The sequence below is a fragment of the Drosophila kikkawai genome, chromosome 2L (genome assembly GCF_030179895.1).
Source record: "Drosophila kikkawai strain 14028-0561.14 chromosome 2L, DkikHiC1v2, whole genome shotgun sequence".
Taxonomy (NCBI): domain Eukaryota; kingdom Metazoa; phylum Arthropoda; class Insecta; order Diptera; family Drosophilidae; genus Drosophila; species Drosophila kikkawai.
In genome coordinates, this window is record NC_091728.1 from 8,431,467 (window position 1) to 8,458,969 (window position 27,503).

The 27,503-nt window shown below is 38.9% G+C and overlaps 2 protein-coding genes across 4 annotated transcripts; one reads left to right on the forward strand and one right to left on the reverse strand.

The window, feature by feature from the left end:
* The first annotated feature begins 764 nt into the window (after positions 1-764).
* On the forward strand, positions 765-27,416 carry Hnf4 (Hepatocyte nuclear factor 4). 3 transcript variants are annotated; one of them, XM_017167005.3, is made up of 8 exons: positions 765-1,963; positions 6,611-6,792; positions 24,444-24,885; positions 24,977-25,473; positions 25,536-25,673; positions 25,733-25,969; positions 26,035-26,709; positions 26,794-27,416. In XM_017167005.3, exons 2-8 carry the CDS (start codon positions 6,693-6,695, stop codon positions 26,838-26,840), a joined length of 2,136 nt encoding a protein of 711 aa, XP_017022494.1. In that variant the 5' UTR covers positions 765-1,963; positions 6,611-6,692; the 3' UTR covers positions 26,841-27,416. The 3 variants fall into 3 exon arrangements, with proteins under 3 accessions (XP_017022494.1, XP_017022493.1, XP_017022495.1); XM_017167004.3 differs by lacking the exons at positions 765-1,963; positions 6,611-6,792 and adding an exon at positions 14,190-15,029; XM_017167006.3 differs by lacking the exons at positions 765-1,963; positions 6,611-6,792 and adding an exon at positions 23,307-23,529.
* Positions 2,698-4,583, reverse strand: CatB (Catalase B). Its single transcript, XM_017167008.3, has 2 exons — positions 3,608-4,583; positions 2,698-3,558 (listed from the first exon to the last, which is right to left on the reverse strand). The coding sequence occupies exons 1-2, from the start codon at positions 4,445-4,447 to the stop codon at positions 2,878-2,880; spliced, it is 1,521 nt and encodes a 506-aa protein (XP_017022497.1). The 5' UTR covers positions 4,448-4,583; the 3' UTR covers positions 2,698-2,877.
* Positions 27,417-27,503: the final 87 nt, after the last annotated feature.

Below are 27,503 nucleotides of genomic sequence, written 5' to 3' on the forward strand. Positions count from 1 at the left end.
ATTTCATCTTGGTAAAATTCAGGAAATTTGATTAAAATATAGAATTAGCTATGAAAATGCTTGTTCAAGAAAGTTTTTTATGTAAGATTGGACGATTTTTGTCACAGACAAAATTAAATTTAGCGCTCTTTGAAAGCTTTTCCAGAGTGGATGACTTGGCAACTCTACAATTAGCAATGCACGGTGGTTGCGCCCATATTTCAAAATTAAAAAAAAAATCATAACGACAAAAATGTACGAAAGCTAAACAAATCGTCTCCAAGCTTAATTCTGGCAGATTTTTTTGGATATCTAACGGGACTTTCTAAAAATATATTGTTGAATGTCGCAAATGTCTCACATAATAAAAACCGAAAAATGATCTCCTGAAAAATGGCATTTTTAAAACTTAACTTAGTTTAACTTTAAATTTACAGACCAATCAGTTTGAAATTTGGTACATAACTTTTTTAACCAATCCAAATTTTAATAATATTAATAATAATATTTAATATTTTAATAACCAATTAACTTAATTTTGGATTTAAAATTTGGGGGTTTGACATACAATTTTGATCAGAAGTCCCGAAATAGTCTTTCATATATTCTTGAACAGCATTATTGATTTTTGGTATTAATCTCGTGAAAGTATTTTGGCTGCGTGTCCATATAGCCCCACCCACTGTGCAATGCCACCAGATCAGCCCTTTTTGCAACCATCTGGCAGCCCTCGCACCGCAGAAGATCGGCGAAAATCTGACGTGATAGAAGTCACAAACACAGGCGCACGGACAGTACTCTCACTCTCAGCAAATCGCTTTGTTGCTATTTTCGCGTGGCTCCGTTTCGAACTCTGTTGCACAGAAGTTTAACAACAAAATGTGATATTATCGGCGCTTGTTTTCCACACGCGTTTTTCACCATTCGCTGCGTTGTGTGGGGCTGTGTGTGTTGTTGTTTTAGTTTCACTTGCACCCCCTCTTTCGTTCGGTTTGGCGACTTTGATTTCAGTCGCCAATCGTCAATCGGTCCGCCGGGTTCTTTTCTCCAATTGGAACGCGACAGTGTGCGTGTGTGTGTGCGGGTCAATCAACTGTAGTTTGCCAGCCGCGCACATTCCTCCCCCGCCCACCCAAAGCCATGCTTAAGAACCACAACACGCTCCATTTATGCAATTAATGCATATTAAAATAATAAAGTAAACGGAATTTTTGTTTGGCAAAAACAACTACGTAACAGCAGCAGTCGCAGTCGCAGTCGCAGCGTGTGTGTGTGCGTTGGGAGGAGAGCGCCGCGAGAGTGGGAGAGAGACAGAGCGCGAGTGATAAGTGAGAGGGAGAGCGTTGTTGGCGCTTTGTAACGGAACACAGAAGCCGTAGTTGAATTCAAGTGACGTTCGAAGACGGCGGCGGAAAGGAAAACTGAAAAACAAAGACAGCAGCGAGATGTTAAAGTTATATATTCCACTTTGATTGAAATAAATGAATATGCAGTGTGCCAGTTATACAACTGGCAAAATCACTCGTACGGGCTTAATTAAACGCCCGAGATGAATATCGCCTCAGCCCATCAGCAGCAACAAGTGCAATAAAAACCAAAGGCAAAACAAAATCCCCGAAAAAAACGAGTGGCGTGTGTGTTTGTGCCAAAACAAAAAATTAAAATATATTTCCAGACACAACACAAAGAGGAACAATAACAAATAATAATAAGAAGTAATACGAAAAGGAGAGACGGAAACAAAAATTAACCGGCGCAGCAGAGACTTTAATTATAACGAGCCACGAAATCGCATAAAGAAATCAACAAGTGTCTGCGTGCCTTTTCGCTTTTCATTCATGCGGTCAACTCGACAAAGCAACAAATAATAGCAACAAAAACAATCGAAAACAACAATAATAATAACCAGCTGATAAAAGCCCTGCAGTCAAATAAACAACAACAGCGAGGGCAGTAAGAATATCGCCTGGCCGCTGAGCTTTAAGTAAGTATAGTGTCCCGGCTTCAGTCACCTAACTGGTTGGGAGCCTTTACTTTTACTATTTTATTATTATTGCTGCCCGTCTATATTTGCTAAACTCTTTAGTTAGACAAGCTTTTGGCATTTATATCAAGAATGTGTACAGTACAGTGCGTTACAAAACAGTGAGGGCAAATATTGGGTAATTCGTTGAGTGAAAGGTGTGATATTTTAATGGAAATACACTTTATGGTTGAAAGTACCCCTGAAGTTGTGAGCATATGGGTTTTCTTTTGGGAAATTCCTATAAAATCCACATTTTACGTATTCCATATACCATGGTTCGGTGGTATATTTTGCATTTCTTGTATAAGTACTACAAGTTTCATGCAAACATTTGGATTTTAATTTACAACAAAATTACCAATTCAAATAGAAGCAGTATTTAATAATTCACTTAAAAATATTAAGATGAACTGCACTGTATTTGTATACGCATATCATTTAAGCTGACAAACCCTAGACACGTGTAGGAAATGCAAACCAAGCGACTAGCTAATGATAGATCTTCCCGGGTGGGCGGTAGTGAGAAGAGGTCTCCGAAAGGGCATCAAGCTTGGATAAGCACAGTTAACAGGTTTGGTTAGGTAATCAGTTAGGTAATCAAATACTAGGGATGTATGATCATTTTCTGGAAGCCTACCTAATTCCCAAAAGTATGCAGTCTGAATTCGGTTGAAGGAAGGTTACAGAAAGGGTGAAAGATAAAAGAAAACCATTTTCTTATATAAAGATGATTAAAAAATTAACTATTATGTAGGTTTAATGTCTACAACATTACCCAAAACATTCCGGAACAATTTAAACAGAAATTCATATATTGGTCATGGACTTTAAATTAATTTTGATAATACTCCAAAAGTCGACTCCTAGGGGTCCTAGAACTTTGATATCTTGGCCGTGTTTAGGGCCTCCGTCATCAAGCGACCGAAATCAGAGTGCACCATGGTGAATAACTTGACGGCTCGCTCCTGAAGGAACTGACTGGCCTCAGTCAGATGCTCGGACAAGTTCCGGATGAGTCGCTTCCTTCCGCAGTTGTCCAGAGTGTATGTCCAAAAGTCGGTGACCTGGCTGAAGTTGTCCTCTGTATCGCCGCTCATGTAGCGGTACACATCTCCGGTCACAGGACAGCATGTTTGTAGGGCCATTGCCCGGGAACTTTCCTTGGGTCCGCAGAACGAGTTAGGGAAATAGTTGGGGGCTCCGTTTTGATTGTCAGTCACGGTCATGGGACCATCGCGCTGGAAATTCCTCACATTGACCCTGTACGGACAGTTGACCGGGATCTGCATGCAGTTGACGCCCAAACGGTGCCGATGGGTGTCTCCGTAGGCAAAGAGCCGGCCCTGGAGCATTTTATCCGGCGATGGCTCAATTCCCGGTACCATGTGGGCCGGACTAAAGGCTAGTTGTTCCACTTCCGTAAAATAATTAGTGGGGTTACGATCGAGAACGAGCTTGCCGACTGGCAGCAGGGGAAAGTCCTTCTGTGGCCATATTTTGGTCACATCGAAGGGATTAAATCGGCATTTCTTGGCCTCCTCGTTGAGCATTACCTGAACGAAAACATTAATTATGCAAATTATTTTTCATTTCAATTATTACCTGTATAAACATGCTCCAAGTGGGATAATTGCCCTTCTTGATCGAGTTGAACAGATCCCGAATGGCATAATCCGGGTCGTTGGACTTTAGCTCATCGCAACGGCGACTGTCCAGATTCTTGATGCCCTGATCAGTCTTAAAGTGAAACTTAACATACTGCGTTTCGCCAGTTGAACTGACCATGCGGTAGGTGTTCACTCCGTAGCCGTGCATGTGGCGATATCCATCGGGCGTTCCGCGATCGCTGAAATACATTAGCAGGGCATGCAGGGTCTCAGGACGCAGGGTCATAAAGTCCCAGAACATATCTGCATCTCTTAAATGCGTCTGTGGATTCCGACTTTGGGCATGTATCAGGCTGGGGAACAGCGAGGGATCCCGCACATAATACACGGGCATGTTGCACCCCACGATATCCCAGATGCCGTCCTCCGTGTAGAATTTTACTGCAAATCCTCGCTGCTCACGATTCGTATCCGCCGTACCATTCTCACCGCAGGCCATTGAAAAACGCATGGCAATGGCTGTGCGCTTCTTCACCTTATCGAAAATCGTGGCTGCACAGAATTTGGAAATGTCATGGGTGCACTCAAAGTAACCAAAGGCTCCAGCTCCCTTGGCATAGGCAACGCGTTCGGGAATTCGCTCGCAATCGAAGCTCATAACTTCGTCTAAAAAGTGAAAGTCCTGGAGCAGGGCAGGACCCCTTGGACCCACAGTCTGTATGGCATCCTTCACGGCAACCGGAGCTCCAACAGAAGTGGTGCACTCTTTCTGCTCCTCAGAGTCATTGGTTTTGTAGTCAATCAACTGATTTGAAGCCGGATCACGGGAACACATTTTTAAAAATTTGGAGCAACTAATAGGATATCAATATTTAAAACACAAAAAGAATAAAATATTTATAATAAAAATCTCCACAATCGAGGTGAACGACAGACCAGTATTTAGGTAATGGTTTTTTAAACTGAAATGTCTGACGTCCCAATGAAGTATAGTTCAAAGAAACCTGGGAAAGATTTGCAAACTTATCCCTCAGTTTTGGAGCTGAAGCTTTCAGTTTACTCATCTCTCTGTTTTTATACCCTTGCAGGGTATTATAATTTCAGTCAGAAGTTTGCAACGCAGTGAAGGAGACGTTTCCGACCCTATAAAGAATATATTTTCTTGATCAGCATCAACAGCCGAGTCGATCTAGCCATGTCCGTCTGTCCGTCTGTCCGTCTGTCCGTCCGTCTGTCCGTCTGTCCGTCTGTCCGTCCGTCTGTCCGTTTCTACGCAAACTAGTCCCTCAGTTTTAAAGCTAGTTGAATGAAACTTTGCATATAGTCTTCTATATACTCTCACTGCTATATATGTCGGAACGGGCCGGATCGGACGACTATATCATATAGCTGCCATACAAATGTTCGATAAATTTTTAGAAAAAAAATTTTAACTTGGCTGTTTTTCAATATTATTCCATCATTTTTGAGATATAGCCTTTTTATATTATTCCAGAATTTTGGTAAAAATTTTATGAAAATCGGACCACTATATCTTATAGCTGCCATAGGAACGATCGGGAAATCAATCAAAAAAATTATAACTTCGTTGTTTTTCAACGTATTTTAATCTACTTTGACACATGAGCTTCTGGTATTATTTCAAAATTTTGGTAAAAATTTTATGAAAATCGGACGACTATATCTTATAGCTGCCATAGGAACGATAGGGAAAGTAATAGAAAAAGTTATAACTTCGTTGTTTTTTAACGTATTTTCATCTACTCTGAGATATGAGCTTTACTTATTATTATAGAATTTTGGTATACATTTTATGAAAGTCGGACAACTATGTCATATAGCAGCCATAGAAGCGATCCGCAGATGTAGAGAAAATGTAAAGCTGGGAATGTATAACTGTAACTGTCAAACTGTAAACATAATGAGTATAGGTAAAATGGTATGTAACTCAGTTTAGTGTCTGTTTTCGGCATTATAATTTATGACATAAATATGAAAAGCAATCTGCAAGGGTATACAAACTTCGGCGTGCCGAAGTTAGCTTCCTTTCTTGTTATATATGTATATTAAGCTACTACAGAAGTGATCGGTTTAAAAAACCATTATTTCCTTTTGACGTAATAGAATAAGGAATATGTCTCTGTAAATAGCAATTAAGTTTTGTGAGTTCGAATGTCTTCGATGTATCGAAAATATTTAAATTTCTTTAACATTGTAATACAAGCAAAGGCAAGTTTTCGCATCAAATAACGCACCATCTGAGTTTGAAGCGACTCGCGACAGTCACGAGCGTTCAAAGGTGACACAGTGACAGTGTCGCCGAGGGGGTCTGCGTCAGTGATACCTAAGCGATAAGCGATAACAGAGAGCTATGGAAGGGAATACGAGAGAGAGACGAGACGAGACTCTAGTGCCCGGTAGAGCCCATGGGGCTTATCGGCTTTTCTGGCACTCGAGCGAAAAGAGCAAAAAGAGAATAAAAAAGTTCGCATAATGGTAAAATGGGCAGAAGAAACCATAAATTTCTGATAATCAGAAATTTTGTTTCAGCGTTATCGGCAGTTCCTTTTTTTTACGTTTTTACCTTCTTTTTTTTATCAGCCGCCCTAGGCCAGTCAATAAAGTTATTGAAGATTATGATTTCGGGTATTTTTTTTTGGGCTTGTGTTTGTGGCTTTTCGAGTTTGAAGAGGTGGAGTACAGCTTTGGTTTATGAAAGCCCAATAAGCGCTAGTACAGGTGTGTCTGGCATATCACTGATATCGCTTGGGGATCATAAACCCAATGACTCCTAAAAATATCCGATGGGGGCCATGTAATGTGAAGCGTTTGGCTGTCCACCACTCATGTTGACACCTACATTGTGTGCTCGAACAAGTATATTTGTAGATTTACAGGCGATACTTCAGTTCGATTATCGGACAATCATTAAAACTTTAATTTGTCCAGCAATAGATTGATATATGACAGTTAATCGATTGCCGTTCCCCACTTGCAGTTGCCGGGCCATGACTTTATGACTATGTGATTGGAGAACCCTTTGTAACGCGTGTAACCTGTAAATAAAAAGTGGCCATACAATGAAACATCCGCAGGATCTGACTGTGACCGATGGGCAGCAGCAGCAGCTAATGAAAGTTAACAAGGTGGAAAAAATGGAGCAGGAGATGCAGGAGTCTGGTAAGCTATAAATAATGATTATTATATTTTAAAACCATTTGAAAACACTGCAATCTATTAAACTTATCTGTCTGGAAGGGCTTTCCTTAAGTGTTCTAAGAAAATGACTTCAAGTTTTAAGTTAAACACATTATTTACCTTACTTTTTCCAAGTGCTTGTTGAACTAGAGATATTTTCTATAAATACCTAAAACATTGCACTTAAAAATAGTATTTAATGCCATAAACTCTCCCAAATATTTGCGATAGGCTTTTATGAACTTGAAATGATTTCAATCACTTCGGCCGAGTTATAAATGATATATTTCTGGTCAAAGTTCAGCAAAAACCAAACCTCTTTCTGCAAACCAGAAAAAGGAAAAACACGTGCCACGTGTGGCAACCAAATCATTTGAAAATCGCATTGGTCGGCCATAATGGTATTATAAATAGAGTGCCGTGGCCTTGATAAGACCGCTTACCAGCCGATAAGCCTAGCAATCATTATAAATGTTTATAATTTGTTTATTGATTAAGAAAATTGCTGGCGCTGCTGCTGCTGCTGTTGCTGCTGCAACTGTTGATGGGGAAATTAAAGTTACAATTGAAACAGCCTAGGAAAAAGGGCGTCAGCAAATCGGAATCGGTTGTGGATAAACAACGGAAAGGCTTACAAAATTTAAGCGCTATGAAACGTAATCGTAAAGTTTAACTTAACCCCAAAGGGTTAAATATGCGCAATGGCAAACACTCTGGTGCGACTAAATACTGCGGCTTATATACACCCAACTCGCTTACAAGCCGCCAGCCCACTTGTTGAATATTTATAGGCCCCTGACTAGCTGTAGCTGTAGCTATACCTATAGCCTGGGCTTTGAATGGGGCTTGTGTCACCTGAGTGGTGCTATTTATTTATTTTTACCTCTAGCCGAAAGAAAAGTATGTCTTCGCCTCCTGTAATTCCCGGCTATTATGCATGACAGCGGTTCAGGGGCCCGAGCAGCTGAATGCTATATAAACCGAGGCTCGACAGACCAGGCGACTCTAGACTCCCCATTCTGCTGCTGATATGATAGGAGGTTATCGCCCAGACGCGAACTCCATTGATTTGCATTCTGCTGCTGCCTTGTGCTTGCCTTTGGCAAATCAGTGGCGCTTCTTCTTTTCAAGCGGTTATAATTAAAAAGTTAGTACTTCCCTATCTAGATCTGGGAATAGCCGCCGCGGCAGACAAACTAACGAAATAACCCACATATTTCTATCTGTTTTTTTGCGCCTATATATTTTTTTATATCCGCTTCGGACATTCATTAATTTCCATGATAGATAATGAAAGGAAGCGCCTTGCATCACTTGTGATATAAAGTAAACAAATAACACACTTTGCTTGAGGTCTTGAAGGGTTTCGCAATAGGCAAAAGCTTATACATATATGAATATATATATAATAGGGTAAACTGAAACCTACTGATAAGTTGGTTGCATATTCATTAAACTGATATCGGTGAGGTCAATAGAAAACCATTGCCCATAAAGTTTTCGAAATATTCTTGAAGGTGCTATGGTTGTTTATGTCTGTTAAGACTTTTTTATAGTATTGCCTATATTGCTGGAAGAAGCCAGTAAACAGTTTTCAAACTGCCCATTATACGAATGCTGTTAATATCCGAAAGGTGGTTAGTTCTTCTCCTAAATAAGCTCCCTTGGTCTATTATAGGTCACAGATCAAGGACATTTTTGGACACAAAATATACCATTGACTAAAGCACTTACCTGATATATAGCGCAGAATTCACCAATATTAATCAATATCCCTCTACGACTTTATACACTCCTGCCCACAATTATACGACACCCCGAAAACTTTAGTTTCGACCCTCGTAGGAATGTCGGGAAGCATATTACAACAAATTCAAGTATGCTGAATTAAAGCTTAATGAATTATGCTTAAAATATGATTTTTTTATCTCTGATTGGACCACCCGTTTTTAAATAGCGTTAAAAAAAGCAGAAAAGCCCGATTTTTGCCATGCCTGAAACTGTATCATAGCTATACGACACATGTCAATTTTTTCGATTTACTTAATATTTTATAATTTTAATGGTATATAAAAAATTGTTTAATGATTAATAGAGCCACTTTAAGCCTTGGCAACCTCAAAAAGTCTCTTAGGCATTGAATTAACAAACTTTTTTGGTAAATATTGGTGTAATGGAAACTTTTGACCCAAAATATCACTTTTAAGGGTCTTGACACTCTAAAATTTCTTGTTATTGGCCTAAGCTCGCCTGACTTAAGTAAACTAAATGTTTTAAATTAAATTCAAGCCAGGGGAGCACGGTGGCCAACCCAAAACTCTTATATTGTGATTATTTATGAAGCGCTGGGTCTCTCTAACTTGGTGAATCCTGCATAAAAACATGATATTTTTCCATATGTTGTTCCAAAAATGTTAGAAGACGATCATGAAATACTTTTTTGTATTCTCCACTATTCATCTTGGATCTGGGAAGCACAGATCAAGCGCTTAAGACGCATGAAAGGCTCCCCCAAAACAGCGTTTTGAAAAAATAAGTTTAACCTCATGTAAATCTGTCCAATAGTGTCAAAACCAATCTGGGCCGTCAAGATAAACATTTTTTTCGTCAGAAAAAATTATCTACCTAAAAAATATTGAAAAAAAACTGTATAATCAAAAATAAGTTAAAATGTCATACTGACGCCAGTGTCTCCAAGACTTTTTCCTAAAAATTTTAGTTGTTCTGTTTTGTAGTTCATTTTTAAGAATGGAGCCGTCTTTAAGACTACTCTGACTATGTACTACGATGATTTCAGTGTCCGCCAGACAGTCATTCGTGACACAGGCTGACTGCAACTAGCGGCAAGTGTGGCGCTCCAAGCAATCGAATAGCTAAATCTAAGAATTATGCGACGTTCATGGCGGTCGGGCAACTTGGGATCCTTCCAGAGCTTTGCTTCACTCCATATTAATCCGAATTTAAAAAAACTTGGGATAAAACAACGTATTTGATACATTTTCTGCGATATTTCGCTTACATTAAAGCCAGCATCGTTGTAAGCCCTTATTCTTCCCTTTTTTTCGTCGGATAACAAACATCCACTTGGCATTTTATTTCCAAATCATTAAAATGTTACCAGAAACATAAAAAAAATTATTTGAATCCAATTAATTACCTCTAGCCGTTAAAATTGACATGTGTCGTATAGCTATGATACAGTTTCAGGCATGGCAAAAATCGGGCTTTTCTGCTTTTTTTAACGCTATTTAAAAACGGGTGGTCCAATCAGAGATAAAAAAATCATATTTTAAGCAGAATTCATTAAGCTTTAATTCAGCATACTTGAATTTGTTGTAATATGCTTCCCGACTTTCCTACGAGGGTCGAAACTAAAGTTTTCGGGGTGTCGTATAATTGTGGGCAGGAGTGTAGTACTTTGATTTTTGGCAGGTGGAGAAAGGCTGATATGAGAGTTTGTTAAATATTTTTTAAAATCAAATTGCTAAAAAATCGGTTAAACGATATTATAATTTCTCTCTAGAATGTTTCATGTTAGAAGCCGCTGAAAAGCAGGCAATGCTTAGTGAATAAAGCCTGAGTGTCTTACCTGTTTTAAATCAGGTTTAAACCACTTCTAGCAAACGAAACGCATTCCTAAATAACTCTTATAAACTCAAGACTTATTACTCAATGGATGTGAGAGGGAAAAGCTTTTCGAGTCGAGTGGCGGCGGTAGTAAAGTACTATAGTTCTCGGTGAACCCATTCCCGAGATTAGCTCCTTATACAATCCACTTGCCGGGACTATCCTCACACTTGAGCTAATTCGCCAATTAGTTGGAGCTGCGGGCGCAGCTTTATTCAATTGCGATGCTTATTATTTCTTATTTTTTCATGCAGGAGCTCGTCGAGAGCCGGGCGAGTATCTCACAGATACAGCGGCAAATACAGGAAAGCGAGCAAACTACTCAGCCAATGTGGACACATTTCACTTAAAGTTGTCGCCGCTAAATGAAGTGTAAATAGTAAATTGCAGTCAAACATTATGAATACCATAATGGTCATTATTGCCATCGTCGTCATCATGGGCACACACACACGGTTATGATCATTGCATTCAATCCACAGTCAGCCGACAGTCGACAGCCAGTGATCATGATCATGAAGCCGATGACGAACCGCACATGCAAATCACATGTGTATCCCATGGATACACGGAGGCCGTTGCTGTGCTCGGTTCACTCTTCGGTGGGTTGTCTCTATAAAAATGTATGCAAATAAAATAATAATTTTTTGTTTTTTTTTTCATTGCACAAAATTCACTTAGCGAAGAAGCGAGAAGAGAAGGAGAAAAGAAAATATAAGAAAAAAAAGGCAGGGAGAGCAGCTTGTTCTGGCTTGGCTAATTTTCATAATTCCCTGGAAATTGCAGTCCGCAAGGGTCGCCACATGTGGCCGGGAAAAGCGACAGCCATCAGCTCCTCGAACATGGCATGCATTTTATTTCAATTCTATCTTTTTCCCACTTTGTTTTCCGCGCTTACGCTACTGCTGTTGTTCTCTTGTGGCGTTATTTTCGTCACCACCACCACACCCCATTTCCAAGGCAGGAAACATATGGATACTGAGAAAAATGAAATGAAAACGTTATTAAAACAGAATTAATGGGGCTTCAAAAATACATTTATTTTGAAATATCAACAACTTACAAAAAATGCCACTAAATAAATAGCTGATTTACACAGAAGATAACTATAAACAAAATGTCAACAAGTTAAATATTATTTAAAATTCGAATGATCATTGAATAAGAAGTGAGGGTGGTAGCTTCAATAATAATATAGCATGGTATCCCTTTTCACGGTGTATCTCTCAGATACCAACTGGCGAAGTTGTTTGAGTCGAATTCGGATTCCCGATTGTGGGGACATTTATTGTGTGCGAGTGTGAGTGATTCATTCGGATCTGTTGGGCTCTGTCTCAAACCAAAACATATGCGTCATGTTCGGTGATCGTACGGCTCATATACATTTACAGATTACATATGCATGTACGTAAACACATTTTGTAATTGCACTTAATGCAATCTCTCAACCCCATTTCAAGGGATCAGCCAGATGATGATGTTTTGCATCAATGTCCAAGTGAGAGAGGAGTGGATAACAAAACTTTAAGAAAAGGATTACAAAATATAAATATTTCTGATTAGCAGTTTGGCATTGATAGAAAACTTTACCAATTAAGATGAATTTAGGGATATACAAGGATATTCCCACTTCGACCCTTGAAAATTCCTTTCTCTAAGAAAATTGTGAGTACTCTTGGAGACTCTGTGTAAAAAATCTCTGCTTACGAACGATCTAGGTCAGAATTCTCTTTATTTAAACCAAATTTACATAAACTAATAAATAAATAATTGGAGAGAATTTCCTAACTTCAGGTTTGTCATAGAAATAAAGAATGTAAAATCCTACTCGAATGAATGGACTCGTAGTTAATTATTACAAAATATTATAGCTTGGATTTGTCACTGCCATGAACATTCAATCACAAGTGCCTGCGAATCACAATGGGCCACATCAAAAACACTTTGTTGCCACCAAAATGGCACCATGATAATTATATCAAGTTTCCGCAAAGCCCGATTATGATGGCGATGGGGGATGATGACGCCGATCGGCCGGCATACGAAATGAAATGGATTGAAAGGAAGCAAAGTGCACAATGAGTGGGCAACTGGCGCTGGAGCTCCGTTTCGTCACAGAAATTCCGGCGTATAAAGTACGGGTGTGAGTACGAGTAAATCGGAATGAAAGAGGGGACGTTGCGATTGTGCAGGCAACTGAAACGGCAACAGAACGCTAGAAAGAGAGAGTGTGAGAATGACAGTCAGAATTATTTTCAATTGAATCACAAGTATCAATCAGAGCTGCAACCGAAGAATACACTCAAATCAGTTGAAGAGCTTGTGTCACTCATCGATCTATGATTCCATCCCTGGAAACTCGGAATTTTCCGACTGTTTTCCCGACTGCCACTGATAAGCAACGGAGAGGCGAGTGCCTTGAACGGCTTAGTCTAAGGCACTTACTAATCGACGCTGGAAAGCCTATATCAACAGAAACAACGACCTATTATAATGCCTCACGTTATAAGCTATATGCAGCCCCTGCTGTATCTATCTCTGATTCTTTTCTATACGCATCTCTCTCTCTTTCTCTGTGCTGCTGTCTGAGGCAATGGGGCTCCGGTCTTGATAAGCAACTACGGAGATACCAGACTGACTGCTCTGTTTGCCGAGCTGAAAGTGAAGTGAGCTACAAATAGGAAAGTGGAGAATTGCTTTAGCAGGGTGATTTCTGAATTTTTGAAAAAAGTATCGATTTAATAGATACTTGCCTAAATAGATTTGCAACAAGTTAAAAAATAATTGGAAAGAAAACCTATTTTTGGAGTGGTTTGGAAATCTGTCTATATAAGAAAGTATGTTACAAGTGCCTTTTGATCTTTCTAATTAAAAAAGATTTATTTACAATAATGTTAATGTTGTTAAAAAATCTAAAAATTTCACAATAAAATTCATAATAATAAACTCTTTTGTTGCATACTTTTAGACATAATTTTAATATATTTTAAAACCAACTTTAATTTTCTAAAAACTTTCTTGCTTTTTAAATATTCTCCCCATTTTTAAATGTATTTTTTAAGCATGGCAGTTCTTTGCTAGACCTTAAAATTATATTATACCATCTGCAAGACTTTTGTTTTTGGTAAGCTAAAGCTTGGCTAATCTAAAGAACTGTGAAAACGAAGAAAAAAAAGCAATAAAAACTATTTATTTTAATGAAAGCTCAAAAACATACAGAACCCCAAACAAATATACACAGAGATATGGTTTTATTATATGTGCCATTAAACAATTTGAGTTGCTTTATATACATATACTACGTGAATTCGTCTATGTGCGTGTTAGTGGGATCCGCTTAATCTGGACTGATAAGACCAACCGTAGCTGCGCCGTGCTTCTGCGCATGCCCCCGATCCGAAACCGATCGAAGGCGATCCGAGCGGTCCGAACTGTTAACAATTTTGCCAAGACGACGACTGCTGCAATAATAATAATAATCACACTGCCAGCAAGAACAGCAACAACACAAGCACTAGCCACCGGCATGGAGGTAATAATATTTATTAAAGTTTTTCTACGATCGCTGCCGGGCCTGGGCTGTACGGTCAGCTTTGAGCCGAACGATCCAAAGCTTTCGTCGGCGCTGCGTCGTGTCGTCGTTGCTGTCGGTGCCGTCGGCTTCTATATCTACAACAAATAATATTAAGACAGTTAGTACGTGTTGAGAACATTATTTGAGGTTTAGTCAGTGTTTTGCACTAGGCGGTAATAATACAGACAGCCGCAGGGCACCGCAGGCTCACCCTTTCCGCAATAAATCAAAAGCCCAACAAGCCGGTTTCTCAGACAGTACTAACTTAATTACTCATTAAAATAAATAACAAAAGGATTCCCGATTAAGGACTGTGATTATTCCACTGCTTTACTTACTTACCGGCCTTGCATTATTTATTTATGCGCCTCGAAGGGACGCACACCTCGCAGTCAGACTCGTATGTTAATCGCATCGAACCAATTGCCGACGGTTCGCTTGGATTCGGTGTTTCCAGCGGCGCTGTGCTTTTCCCTCGCCTCCTTAACTTTCATCGCTTCAGCTATTTTCGGTTTTAATTTGTGCAAATATTTAACTTTACTTAAGTGTGTCTCTGGCCCCTCACCTTAGCTGGCTTCAAATAAAAGCAGCAAAAGCGTCTAGAATCATAAAAAAAAAAACACAAAAAATGAGCAACAATAACAGCAGCCAGCAACAGCAGAAGCGACAAAAGCAACAAGCGTTTGTGAAAAAGTGAATTTTTGCAAACAAAAATAACAAATAAACCATAAGTGTGAAGGATTCTCAAATATTTACACCGTGTATCGCCGCTGCCATTTTGAATATTCAGCACAAGGAACTAGACCCGAGTCTCTCCCAGCCCTTTGTGAAAACCCATCGTAACCAACCGGATTGACTTAATTCGAGAGTTCGCAGCGTGAACTATCAGCAGAGATTAACGCAATCCAAATGTACGCCTCAATGTTGCCCAGTTTGCTAAATATGAAAACGGAGAATCTGACAAATTCCAGCTACGATGATGCCTTCCTCCTGGAGGAGAACCTTTTACACATTATGGGTGAGTTGAGAGAGGGAGGAAATTCTGGTCAAAAGAGTTAGTGGTGTTTAGAGAGGAAAACCTTTAAACACAAGATGCAGGCTATCCAGAAATATTGCTTGATTTTTTAACGTTTTTAAAGTCTTACCATCACATTTTGAAGAGATTTCTGTAATTTCAGAGTTGATTGTGTTTTTATTTACCAATTAATAGAAGAGAGGTGTTAAAGTTGGATTTACCAATCAGTATTCCACGTAATTACTGTCTTTATTGTATTTTTTATTAACTCAATTAATCAAGAGATAATGTCTAGGCTGTGCGTAAAATTTGTTTTTTAAATTAAAGACTATCATTATAAAGTACAATTAAGTTTAATTGTTTCTTGGAAGCATTAATACTTTTATTTAATATTTCTAAGCTCAATTTTTTACTCTAGTATAAATTTTGAAAACTTAACTTAGCTAGATTCTAATTTTGTCTACATTTTTTTTGATTTTGAATAATGCTAGTAATATATTCGCCATTTGTAACACTAACTTTCAATGCGCAGTTTGATATTCATCTTCATTAAAATAAATAAGACTTGCGTTAATTTAAAAATATGTTCAGGAATCCTCTCCGATATAAAATAATCTCAAGTCATGATGATAAGAGATTCTGCAAATCTTTGATAGCACTAGAAGCTGCGTGGGGTATATTTGGGTAATAATTGTTCAAGATAATGTTAATCTAATCCAAAAATCTTAAGATGTCTTAAGACTAAGTAATTCTTAGTACAGGGTATATATTGGCCGGGACTAGCCGTCTAAGCAATGTGTTTTTTTCCCAGAGTTGAATGCCTCTGATAAGATACACTTAATTGCGGCCATGACAACATCGAAAACAATTCATAGCCCAAAATCAGGCGACACGACCCATCCAGATCGTAGCTCATTATGTGTCCATCGATTTGCAAAAAAAAAAAGCTCAAAAAACAAATAAACGCTTGTAATTCGTTTCTACATCCTCCGGTCCTATGGTGGTATATTATCTGAGTCTATATCTGGCTGCAGATAAGTGACACCCTCGGCTGCAACTTTTTCACTGGGGGTAGACGATTTATCGTGGCACCCTGGCCACATTATCAGCTATAGCTGGCCACCATAAAACTCACTTTATTGCAATGTTTATCAGCGATTATGATTCTCTCGCCTTGTGCATTCGCGTCGATAAGATTTCTTCGCCAGCCAAGAGACGGTGAAAGTCACAAACAACCCAAGGGCAAGCGGAATTGGCCAATATGCTCGGAGGATTCTTGGTATACCCTCGCATAGGGTACTAATACCTAAGATATTTGGGTGTTTCAGGCTTTGAATTCTTTGTTCAAAATAACATTTAATATTAAAAAATATGTTTTTGTCTATTTCATCATATTTTTAACAAGAGATGTATGTGATTATCCAGTCAAATTTAGAACCAACATAACTGAAGGCAGTCAGCCGAAATAAAATACATTTGAATGACATTTTCCCACACGACTGGTTGGTTTAATTACCATGTACACCATACCATTCATTCGGTCACTTTCAGTACACTAAAATTACTGATACCTTTATTACGGATATATAGATAGCCCCTCTCTCTAGGCGATGAGCTCTCGGTAACCCCAGCAATCACAGGGAAAACAACTTCAATTAGAAATACACGTTCGATTTCTACTTAATTTCTTGCAATTATTCAGCTACTCTATTGATTCTAATCACTGGGTCTCCAATGGCATTGATCTAACCGGAAATACTAGCCTCACTATATACATATCACTAACATATGTATGTGTAGTACAGGCGAACTCCACGGGTTATTGAAATGCCCACTTGAGATGTACATCTACATAAAAGCCAGTAGCTATCGATGATAAGTTTTGTCAAAATTAAGGAGAAAATTGAGTCTGATTGAGTGTCAGACACTTGAGATACTCAAGAATCGCAAAATGATAAGACAAGAGTGAAGCGTTTTTACAAATTGAATGGCGGAACAGTATACGACAAAATAAGGGAATACAACTAATTACCTTAAAAGATAAATGATTAAAAATCGTAAATAATCGGTAACAATCGATGCTTCATGTTTGTATGATGTCTTTAAATTTATAAATATGAGACTGAAAGGAGTTCAGTAATAGACACAGATATTTTCTAAGGAGTCCTCACTGTGCATACTTAAAAAGGTCTGGTAAATCTATATACTTTAATTAATTTAAATAAATATATTATTAATATATTCTTTGAGGTAGGTCCACTTCCAGAATTTGCTGCATCATGCTTACAATGTCGGTTTAATCCCATTAAATATATATAAACGAGTCATAAAAGTGTCAATAAAGACTTCGTTTTGGGGATTTTTAATCTGAGCTTTCACACGCCCAGTCACAGTTCCCATCACCGTGACTTGCAGTTAGCTTTTCGCGGGAAGAGTGATTATAAGAGGGCTCGTATACTGATATGCTAATTAGGAAGCACACACATCACCCCATAAAAGATGAGGAAGACTATCTCTCTCTCTCTGGGTCGTGACCCAGACACGATAAAAAATCTGATCGAATCCAAGACGCGTGTAATTTAGAGCTGAGCTTTGGGTGAATTAAGAGCGCGCGCACTGAAGTTCTAAATGTCATGATATGCGGTTCAAGGCGAGGATTGTTTTAATTGCTGTCCGGCTGTCGGTTGTCGGTGCTATTTGCTATTTGGAGATACAAATGTATCTGAAACACGTTAGCGCCCAATTAAGAGGCCAGACGTACAGAGCGACCATAACAAACATAGTTAATGGAAATTACACTTGACTCGATTTCAAGTGCCCGGCGAGAAGTTTTACTTTCAGCATTCAGATTCTAAAGATTCACACATACACATAAGTTGTATGTATACAGATATGATAGTTATAGCTGGCGTTTTGCTGTTTGATTAGTCCGTGTGTGCCGCTTTGGCTTTTTGTTAATAACAATTTAATTGAGACGTTTTTAGTATTTTAATTATAGACAATATGAGCGCAATTATTAGTCATAAAAATAATGATAATGCCAATAAAAAGCTGAATCTTACGAGACGCTGTCGCTTTTAATTGGATCAAGCCCAGCGGGCAAAACTTGAGAGGCTCGATGGCCAGTCGAACGTGATCATTAAAGCGACCATTTTGTTATTTTTTATTATTTATTTTTTTGGCTGACCTAACCTAGCCTAATTTAAGCCAATGATCGCATTCGGTTAGCTGGAAAATTCTAAAAATGTTGACAATACATCTATTGACATGCCAAACCAATTCACAACCACAAGGTGGCTTTTCCTATTTCCATAAGCCACTCCTCAATGCATCGAGACTACACTGAGCAAAAAGTACTTTCTGAAATTAGGTTTCTTTAGATATTTGGTAAATAATCCCTGGAGAATATTGGAAAATTGTATTTGCTAAATTTTTGACAATTATAAAACTAACAGTTACTTGTTTAAGTACCTGATTCTGGTTGTAGTTACCATTTTTTTTAGAATTTGTTATAATCTCTAGACCGGCTTATTTTTCGCAGTGTAGATATGCCATTGATTGACCAATATTTGCACTCTAATATTGACAATGCACATTTTCGCACATTTAATTGTAAGTTGACAATTTCTAATGTCCAGCGCAAACATCCGTTGGGCGGATTGTTTCCAGTCGATGATGCTGATGATGATGGAATAGATGGAATTGCCCCCCAAAGTTGGCGATAGGGTGCGAATGACATTCTATAAAGATCATACCTGGAGATGAGCTCAACATTTGCTTGTGGTCCGATTGATGTGGGGCCAATATTTGCAGTGATTTCACAGATATTTCCCCACGCAAGTGTTTGCTTTTAGCCACACTTAACTCCTAGATTTTCCCCTTTGATTAACCGATGGTGATGCCATCCTAAAGTTGGTTATTTGGCTGACCGGTGGGTGATGCCCAAAAGTACTTACCAAATGTATTGTGAAAATTGTTCGTAGGAAATTGAATTTAATTGCCGTTTGCGAATATTAAATATAACCTCTCGGTGGCAGGGTCAAGATCATTAACTGAATTGGCAGGAGGAGCCAAAGACACTTTCCGTAGATCTTTCCCTGAAATTACGAAAGCAATTAAGCTGCGCCATAAACTAAAGCCTTGTGAGGTTCAAGGAACTTTTGGCACCCCAACGATTATCTTGAAGGGAAGAAACAGGCGACCTTTAAAGTTGCATCATTTCTGGGCGGTGCCATGAGATCAGATCGTGGGTGGGTGGGTGCATGCAGCTGCGCGAATCACTGATAATATTATATATGTAACGCTATATATACATATATGATTGCTTACGAAGCTAGATTTCCACCTGGCAATTAGACAGTATTTTGCGACGTCCGTCTTACGCATATTTATTGAGCTTGACCTGTGACTCTCCATTTAAATTTAAACGATGCTTCAGGCTGGAACGCTATATCAACTGCGAAATTACCAGTATTTAAAAAAGAATAGGTTAACAATTTTAAGTTGTATATCCGAATAGAGTTTTTTTTATAATTTCCTAGAGAACTTACTGTTTTTTTTTTTTGTCCCCAGAGCTTTTTGTGGTCTGCTGGTCCTTTATTTTTTATTGTCAACGCTTCCTTGTTTGAAATATATGTAATTTACACGAATGCCATATACCCTTGTACGCTGATAACTACTGGGAATAGGAGTAACAACAACTGATATCTCGCTGATTCACTTTTTATTTTCTTCTGCCTTCAATTGTATTTTGTTTTTGTTTTTTTTTTTTTGCTAATTGCTCTTGTCGCATGTGGACACTGTGTGTACAGCTATTGTTTCGGATTCGGTTTCGATTTCGTATGTTTTCACTGAGTTTGCCGATTTTAAAATTGATCATACGCCGTGTGTGCTATCAGCGACGGTTGGGAGCTCGCTCGGCTGCCATTAGGCACGTTATTGAGTCTCTGACGGCGATAAGAGTCTGTATTGGAGCCCGATTGGGTTTTAAAACGGAAAGGGGGTTCTCTGGGGTGGCAAGGGGTTTCAAATTACACACATATGTAGGCTAATGCCAGTCGTTCGCAACGCCGATTAAACTAAACAATAATTAAGGTCTTAGCTAAATTGCCCTCTCTTCTCTCCTCCTGCTCGTACAATCTGAATACGTGTACGAATATAATTCAAGATTTTCTAGATTTTGCTATGACTTCCTTAATCCGAGCTCAACCCAAAACAAATTAAATTAGAATAAAAAATGATTAGGAATTATTAAAGCTATTTTTATACACCGACCCCATTAACTACATATTCTTGATCAAGGCGTCGTAATAGTGGTAATGTAAACGTTACCAAATGAAAAATTGATAACATTTATGTTAACTTATCACATTTAGGAATTGTTAAGATAAAACGCTAGCTAGTAAATCTCTCATAAATACCGAAAAGGGTAATCTTGTTGAAGCAATTTAAAGTCTTTGTAGATGCCAGAAATGCACAGCTCTTATCAAATTGTATTATTTTTTGTGACTAATGGTTGACTAATACTGAATAAACACACACTTCTACAAGCAAAGGTGCCTAAAATTAAATTTGAACACCAAAGCGGTCATTTTGATAAAAAAAAATAATCATACATCTTAATAGTAAAGAAGTCTTTTGGGTTTTCAATTGTTTAGAAGATCAATGCTAACTTTTTATTTAAAAATATATTGACATGCTTTCATTGTTTAAGCTTATATAATACTCTTCATTTTTTGTTATATATCAGAATGGGTAAACAAAAATATTGTATCTAAAAATACATTCGTTTGCGTAGATCGAGCAAAGTTTCCATCCAATGTGTATAGATATATTTAAAATTTGGTCCACATGCCTGAATTTACTCTAGTCGAAGGGTATTCCCAGTCTTGTTTAAACTTTGGAAATGCTAAATAATTGTTGCATTTAAAAGACTTTACTTATTTTTTGCCAAATTAGTTTATTTATAATTTTCACAAGTTTGTTTATTTATGCAAATTCGGGGTTTTAAATATATACTTCACAAAGCAGAGAGATGACGAGAGTATCCATCAACACGTAAATTAACATCGAAGCGCGAAACACTCGATTCTCTCTTCTCAAGATCAATTTATTTATACGTTATTTTTGGGGGGGCTTTGGGGGCTCGTCGCCCGCTGGCCATTAGCTTCAACTTTTGTTGTGGTGTTTGGGAAATAAATTGACCAAATTAAGCTGAAAAGCCAGCACACTCACATTTCCATTTAAATATGAAAATATACATATATAGGGTTTTTTGGTACCCTCAAGTGTGGCACTTGTTCATTTTCTTATCTTAGGACACATAATAAACGTGTGTTTTTCTACTCTTGCGTTTTATCAACGGCCATAAACTATTTGCGGCAATACGCATATGAAATCCGCCAAATTATTTTTCAGCGAATCGCGCGAGAATCCGATATTTTCTAATCTCAGATTGCGATTTGACCACTTCAGAGGCGGCATCGATGGCAGCAGCAGCAGGAACAACATTTTTGCAATACTAACGATGACGCGGCGTTATAAAACTGAACTCTAACGATGACTTGGCTAAAAAAAAAATAAAACTTACACCGGGGCCTGTTTCCCCCAACACCCAGCCGAGTGTGCGAAAGAGAGCAATGGTGCGATGAGAAAGTTTTATATGCGAAATGATAGCAAACGAGTATTATGCTTTTATTTACCTTTTTTATTATTATTATTTTTCTTTTTTTTTGGGGTTGGGTTGTTTAGGTTTATTTTCTGTTTGCTGAGCTGGTAAAACAAGCGCATTAGCTTTGATAAAAACCACACACACACTTTTGATGATTAGAATTTTTGGCAGTAACAACTAGAGTTGGTTGGTTTTTACTTAAACTTTAGCTTATTTGAGTTCTTGCTCTTAATTTGTATCAGATTTTCAAGCGGTGAGGATATCAGGTGTCGAAGGGCCGTGATTAATTGTCTGGGAATCTGTGAGCAAGCAAACCAATTAACCCCTTCGAGTGCACATATGAAAAGTCTATTAGACAGTTAATGTTTACAAAACTATTAAGCTAAGGAGATTCGACGGGAGATACAAAATAGTAGTATTGTGATGAAATTTGTGTTTGCTTTGAAATAATAAAGTATTTGTAAAGTTGTTAGTGTGAATTAAAATCGATGAATTTATACTTTCAGCGGGAAATTTTAATAAAAAAAACATTAAGCTTCCTGGTATGTGGAAAATTTATAATGCCAAATCGTTTCAAAAATTAGATTTTTCTATTGAACCCTATTTACAAGTATTTTTTTTTATTTTTTAACTCAAAAATAAAAAGATCAGCTGTTTCTGAAGATAACAGACATACAATGTACATGTGTATATATTATTATTCATTATCCATTTCTTTCCTATCTTTATACTACATAAAATAATAATAATTAAAAAGACCACAAATAATAAAAATAAAGTGAAAAGGATGTATTAAATCTATAATACTATTTCAAAACAAATTGTAAAATTTATTAAAATGTTTATTATTTTATACAAAATTCTATATTCTATGTTCGCACATCTAGTAAATCACTTCCACTGTGCGGGTATTTTGATTGTTTTTTATTAAAGGCAACTACTATTTACCGCCTCTTCCTCTTCTATCTTCGTGTTACTAGTATTTCTAGTTTCTCTCTTTCTCTTTCTCCGGTCTCCCCAACTGATTTTCTGTTATGCTTTTTTTTACACACTCGCACACACACTCTCGCGCTGCCTCATAACGATGTCCAAATTAAAGCCGGCTTTTTTTATACACATTTTTTATTTATTTGTTTATTCGTGTGACTTTACTCTCGTTGTTGTTGTCTGGTCTTCCAAACGAATTTCTATCTCTGCTTGTGTTTAATTCTGCTTGTGTTGGTGGGGAGAGAGCTCCAAGTCTGGTTTTAAACTCGGGGTCTCTCTGGTGGGAGAGAAAAAAAGTGTGTGTGTGAGATATGCAAACACAGTTGAATTGATTTAAGCGTCGATTAACGCACACACTTGCACTGCACAGTGGAGCTTGTTTAGGTTTCTTGGGTGAAAACTAAATAACTTTTGAAGCAAGTAAAAAAAATCGAGGGCTTTAAATGGTAGCTGATAGATAATTTTTCAACATATCAAAATATTTACAAACTATTCCTTATGTGAGATTTATTCTGAAGACCCCACTGTGCGCCAGTGGCAAGGAGAGCGACAGCGACAGTGAGCGGCAAAGACAACATACGATACGACTGAAAATTTTCGAGTCGTGTGTTTCTTCAGTAATCAGTTGCATTATAATGGTGCGCAAGTCCGGTAGAGTTAAAATTTCTAGTCGCGATCGCGATCGCGTCGCCGTTGGTGATATTCTGTTGCGTGGCAAAGTGGGCGGTGGGCGGGTCTCTGTCGCAGTTGCAGCGGCCAAGGCAGGGTCGGCGGTGGAGCCAGTGACTGAGGGACGACGGCGACGCAGACGCAACAGCAGCGCCAGCCACACGGCTTCAAGTGACGGTCTGTTTGTTGTTGTTTTTGTTCAAGTTTTTGCTTTTCTCATTTTTGTTTGTTGCTATTGCGCGATTTGAAAAAACAAAATTTTCGCTATATTAACATTTCTATGATAGGCTACACACAGGTCAACAAATAAATTACACATGTATCATATATAGCACAGTTGCGGTGAAAAAAGTAGACCCCAAAATGATGTACAAAGGGAAACAAAATACTATGTTTTAATATCTATGTATCAATTTTGGATTAAGATATTTTATTCATTTTTTTTAAATCTCTCTTGGGTATTTACTACAAAAATAACCTGCAAAAAAAGTACTCTAATAAATAAACAATTTTATTTACTAAAACAGAAAAATATACTAAATCCTGCAATGTTCTTTTTCAATTGCAACTCAATTCCTAAAAATTTTTTGCGTATACGTGATATGGTATGCTGCGATCAGTAAATGTCCAACTGTTGTAAAGAATTCGCGTAGGCGCAGAGAGCTTCTAAAACTGTTTGCATGTGTGCCCAGCCCCTGCGGCTGCCAAACTGTTGATCTAAGCATGACACGACATATATTTAACGACACGTTTTGCGGATGAGTAACAAAGAACAATAAGACGTTACCATTTGAATTGAGATTAATATACATTTATAAATAAATATTTATATATATATTTAAGAGCCTTACTCTATGATGTTTATATGTATAGTGTAAATAATAGCACGAGAACTCAGTGATTCTTAAGATGAATCAAGATTACAGTGCTTTTCAAACTTTATATTAATTGTTATATTTTGTATACTTTAACTATCTTTGGTTTCTGTAAAACTCTTTTAATAACATTACAATTTAAATAGTGCAATTAAAAAGATTAAAATATATTTTCAAATATAACTAAACTCCTTTATATTTTGTTTCTCCCTTTAGAGTCTGAAAGCCATATAATGCACGCCGATGCTTTGGCCGCCGGTTATCCGGCTGCCTCCCAGCCGCATAGTCCGATTGGCCATGCTCTTAGTCCTAACGGCGTCGTCCTGGGACTGAGCAACAGCAGTAACCAGAGCAGCGAGAATTTTGCGCTCTGCAACGGAAACGGAGGCAATGCCGGCAGCGCAGGAGGCGGAAGTGCCAGCAGCTGCAGCACCAATAACAATAGCATGTTTTCGCCGAATCATAACCACAGTGGAAGCGGAAGTGGAGGAAGCAGTCAGCAGCAGCTGCAACAGCAACAACAGCAGCAACAGTCACCGACGGTGTGCGCCATCTGTGGAGATCGGGCGACGGGCAAGCACTATGGAGCCTCCAGTTGTGACGGCTGCAAGGGATTCTTCAGGCGTAGTGTGAGGAAGAATCATCAATACACATGCAGGTGGGCATTCAAAAGAGTTTAACGAAAATAACGAGGGAATATTCCCTAGATTGTCTACATTTTAATAAACTCGTCGATTTCCTTTTGTCAGATTCTCCCGCAACTGTGTGGTGGACAAGGACAAGCGAAACCAGTGCCGCTACTGCCGGCTAAGGAAGTGTTTTAAGGCGGGAATGAAGAAGGAAGCAGTGCAGAACGAGCGAGATCGGATTAGCTGTCGTCGCACCTCCAACGATGATCCGGACCCGGGCAATGGCCTCTCAGTGATATCGCTGGTCAAGGCCGAGAACGAGTCGCGCCAGTCTAAGGCCGGAGCTGCCATGGAGCCAAACATCAACGAGGATCTATCCACAAAGCAGTTTGCCAGCATTAATGATGTCTGCGAATCGATGAAACAACAGCTACTCACCCTGGTGGAGTGGGCCAAGCAGATTCCGGCCTTTAACGAGCTGCAGCTGGACGATCAGGTGGCCCTCTTGCGTGCCCATGCCGGCGAGCACCTGCTTCTCGGCCTGTCACGTCGATCGATGCACCTCAAGGATGTCCTGCTACTGAGCAACAACTGTGTGATTACCCGACACTGTCCAGGTGTGTTGGCTACATATTTTTTAATATTGATTTGGAGATCAATAGGAAATTCTCCCCTGCAGATCCCCTTGTGTCACCCAATTTGGACATCTCTCGGATAGGCGCCCGCATCATTGACGAACTTGTGGTGGTCATGAAGGATGTGGGCATCGATGACACCGAGTTTGCCTGCATCAAGGCTCTGGTCTTTTTCGATCCCAGTAAGTTTTCCCAATCTATAGCATAGAGGAATGTCTCTGATTGAAGATTTAATTTACAGATGCCAAGGGCTTAAATGAGCCACATCGCATCAAGTCGCTGCGCCACCAGATACTCAATAATCTCGAGGACTACATATCCGATCGGCAGTACGAGTCGCGCGGTCGCTTCGGCGAGATCCTGCTTATTCTGCCCGTTTTGCAGTCCATTACCTGGCAGATGATCGAACAGATCCAGTTTGCCAAGATCTTTGGCGTGGCCCACATCGACTCGCTGCTCCAGGAGATGCTTTTGGGAGGTGCGTTTAAACATAGAATTTACTTTTAAACTCAATAAATATTAATTTTATTATTATTATTGCAGGAGAGTTGGCGGACAATCCTTTGCCTTTGTCGCCACCAAATCAGTCCAACGACTACCAAAGTCCTACCCATACTGGAAACATGGATGGCGGCGGCAGTCAGGTGAATTCCTCCTTAGATCCCCTGGTCTCGGCGGGCGGCAGTGGTTCGCATGGCTTGGATCTGGAGGTTCAGCATATCCAGGCTCTAATAGAGGCGAACAGCGCGGAGGATTCATTTCGGGCGTATGCAACCGGCACAGCGGTAGCTGCGGCAGCTTCTGCTGCTTCGTCTTCCTCCTCCTCCTCTGCACCCGCATCCGTGGCTCCGGCTGCGATCTCGCCCCCGCTCAACAGCCCCAAGTCGCAGCAACAACAACAGCAACAGCATCAGCATCAACAGCAACATGCGACTCACCAGCAGCAAGATGGATCCTACATGGATGTGCCCGTGAAACACTACAATGGCAGTCGGTCCCAGCACAGTCCCCAGCGCATGCATCCCTACCAAAGAGCGGTCGCATCGCCAGTCGAGGTGACCAGCGGTGTTGGCGGCCTGGTGCTGCGCAACCCCGCCGATATAACGCTCAATGAGTACAATCGCAGCGAGGGCAGCAGTGCCGAGGAGATGCTGCGACGCACTCCGCTCAAGATCCGGGCGCCGGAGTTGCTGACAGCGCCCACTGGCTATGGATTGGGTGAGTTATCAAGCCAAATTGAACTATTAAAATATCTTCTATATAAATAAATAAATAATTCGTTTTTTTCCTGTATTATTCCAGAACCCTGCCGCATGACGTTAAAGCAGGAGCCCGAGACTGGCTACTGAACGGAAACGGATGCCAATTAGTGCAATAGGCAGTTTGCAATAGGACTATGCTCAAAAACACACACAACACACACCTTATACACAGATACAGGCCCCGCTCTTGCTGCAGAGAGATGGAAAATGAAGAACTTACTTAATTGTTATGCCTTGAACATTTTTGATACTTTTTATTAGTCGTTAAGTAGGTATCTTGGAAATTGTTGCTTAATTTTTAAATGTTTAACGCAGTTGCAATCTATTTTTGGAGTCATATTTCGCTCAAGAAGTTTATTATATACACCTATACATATATATATTATACACCATCTAGCATGTACTGAGTTTGTTGGTTATTTGGTTACCTTATCCTTGTGCATGGATCACAAAGCATTCATATAGGCCATGCAATATATTGTTTTAGGTTAGGGTGTTGTCTAGGTTATGCGCTGAAAGTGTAATATACAAATTATATTTAGTGTTAAACAAAGAACTATTTTTATATGAGTATGTATAAAATACAACAAACTATTCTAAGATGGCTGAATGAATAAAAAAAAAGAAAAACTATACAAAAATAAAGACCGGTAAAATGTTGAAGTGTGTTAATTATTTTTGTGGGATATTTGAAAAAATTAGCTTAAAGAAAACTTATTAAATCACCAAAAAATGGGACGATCTAGCCAC

Bases quoted from the DNA above. Each gene is read 5' to 3' on its own strand.
- CatB (XM_017167008.3), bottom strand. From the start codon at position 4,447: ATGTGTTCCCGTGATCCGGCTTCAAATCAGTTGATTGACTACAAAACC. The intron at 3,559-3,607 runs GTAATAATTGAA...GTTTTCGTTCAG, and splicing joins CTTGGAGCATGTTTATACAG to GTAATGCTCAACGAGGAGGC.
- Hnf4 (XM_017167006.3), top strand. From the start codon at position 23,319: ATGGTGCGCAAGTCCGGTAGAGTTAAAATTTCTAGTCGCGATCGCGAT. The intron at 25,674-25,732 runs GTAAGTTTTCCC...TTTAATTTACAG, and splicing joins TCTGGTCTTTTTCGATCCCA to ATGCCAAGGGCTTAAATGAG. The intron at 26,710-26,793 runs GTGAGTTATCAA...GTATTATTCCAG, and splicing joins GCCCACTGGCTATGGATTGG to AACCCTGCCGCATGACGTTA.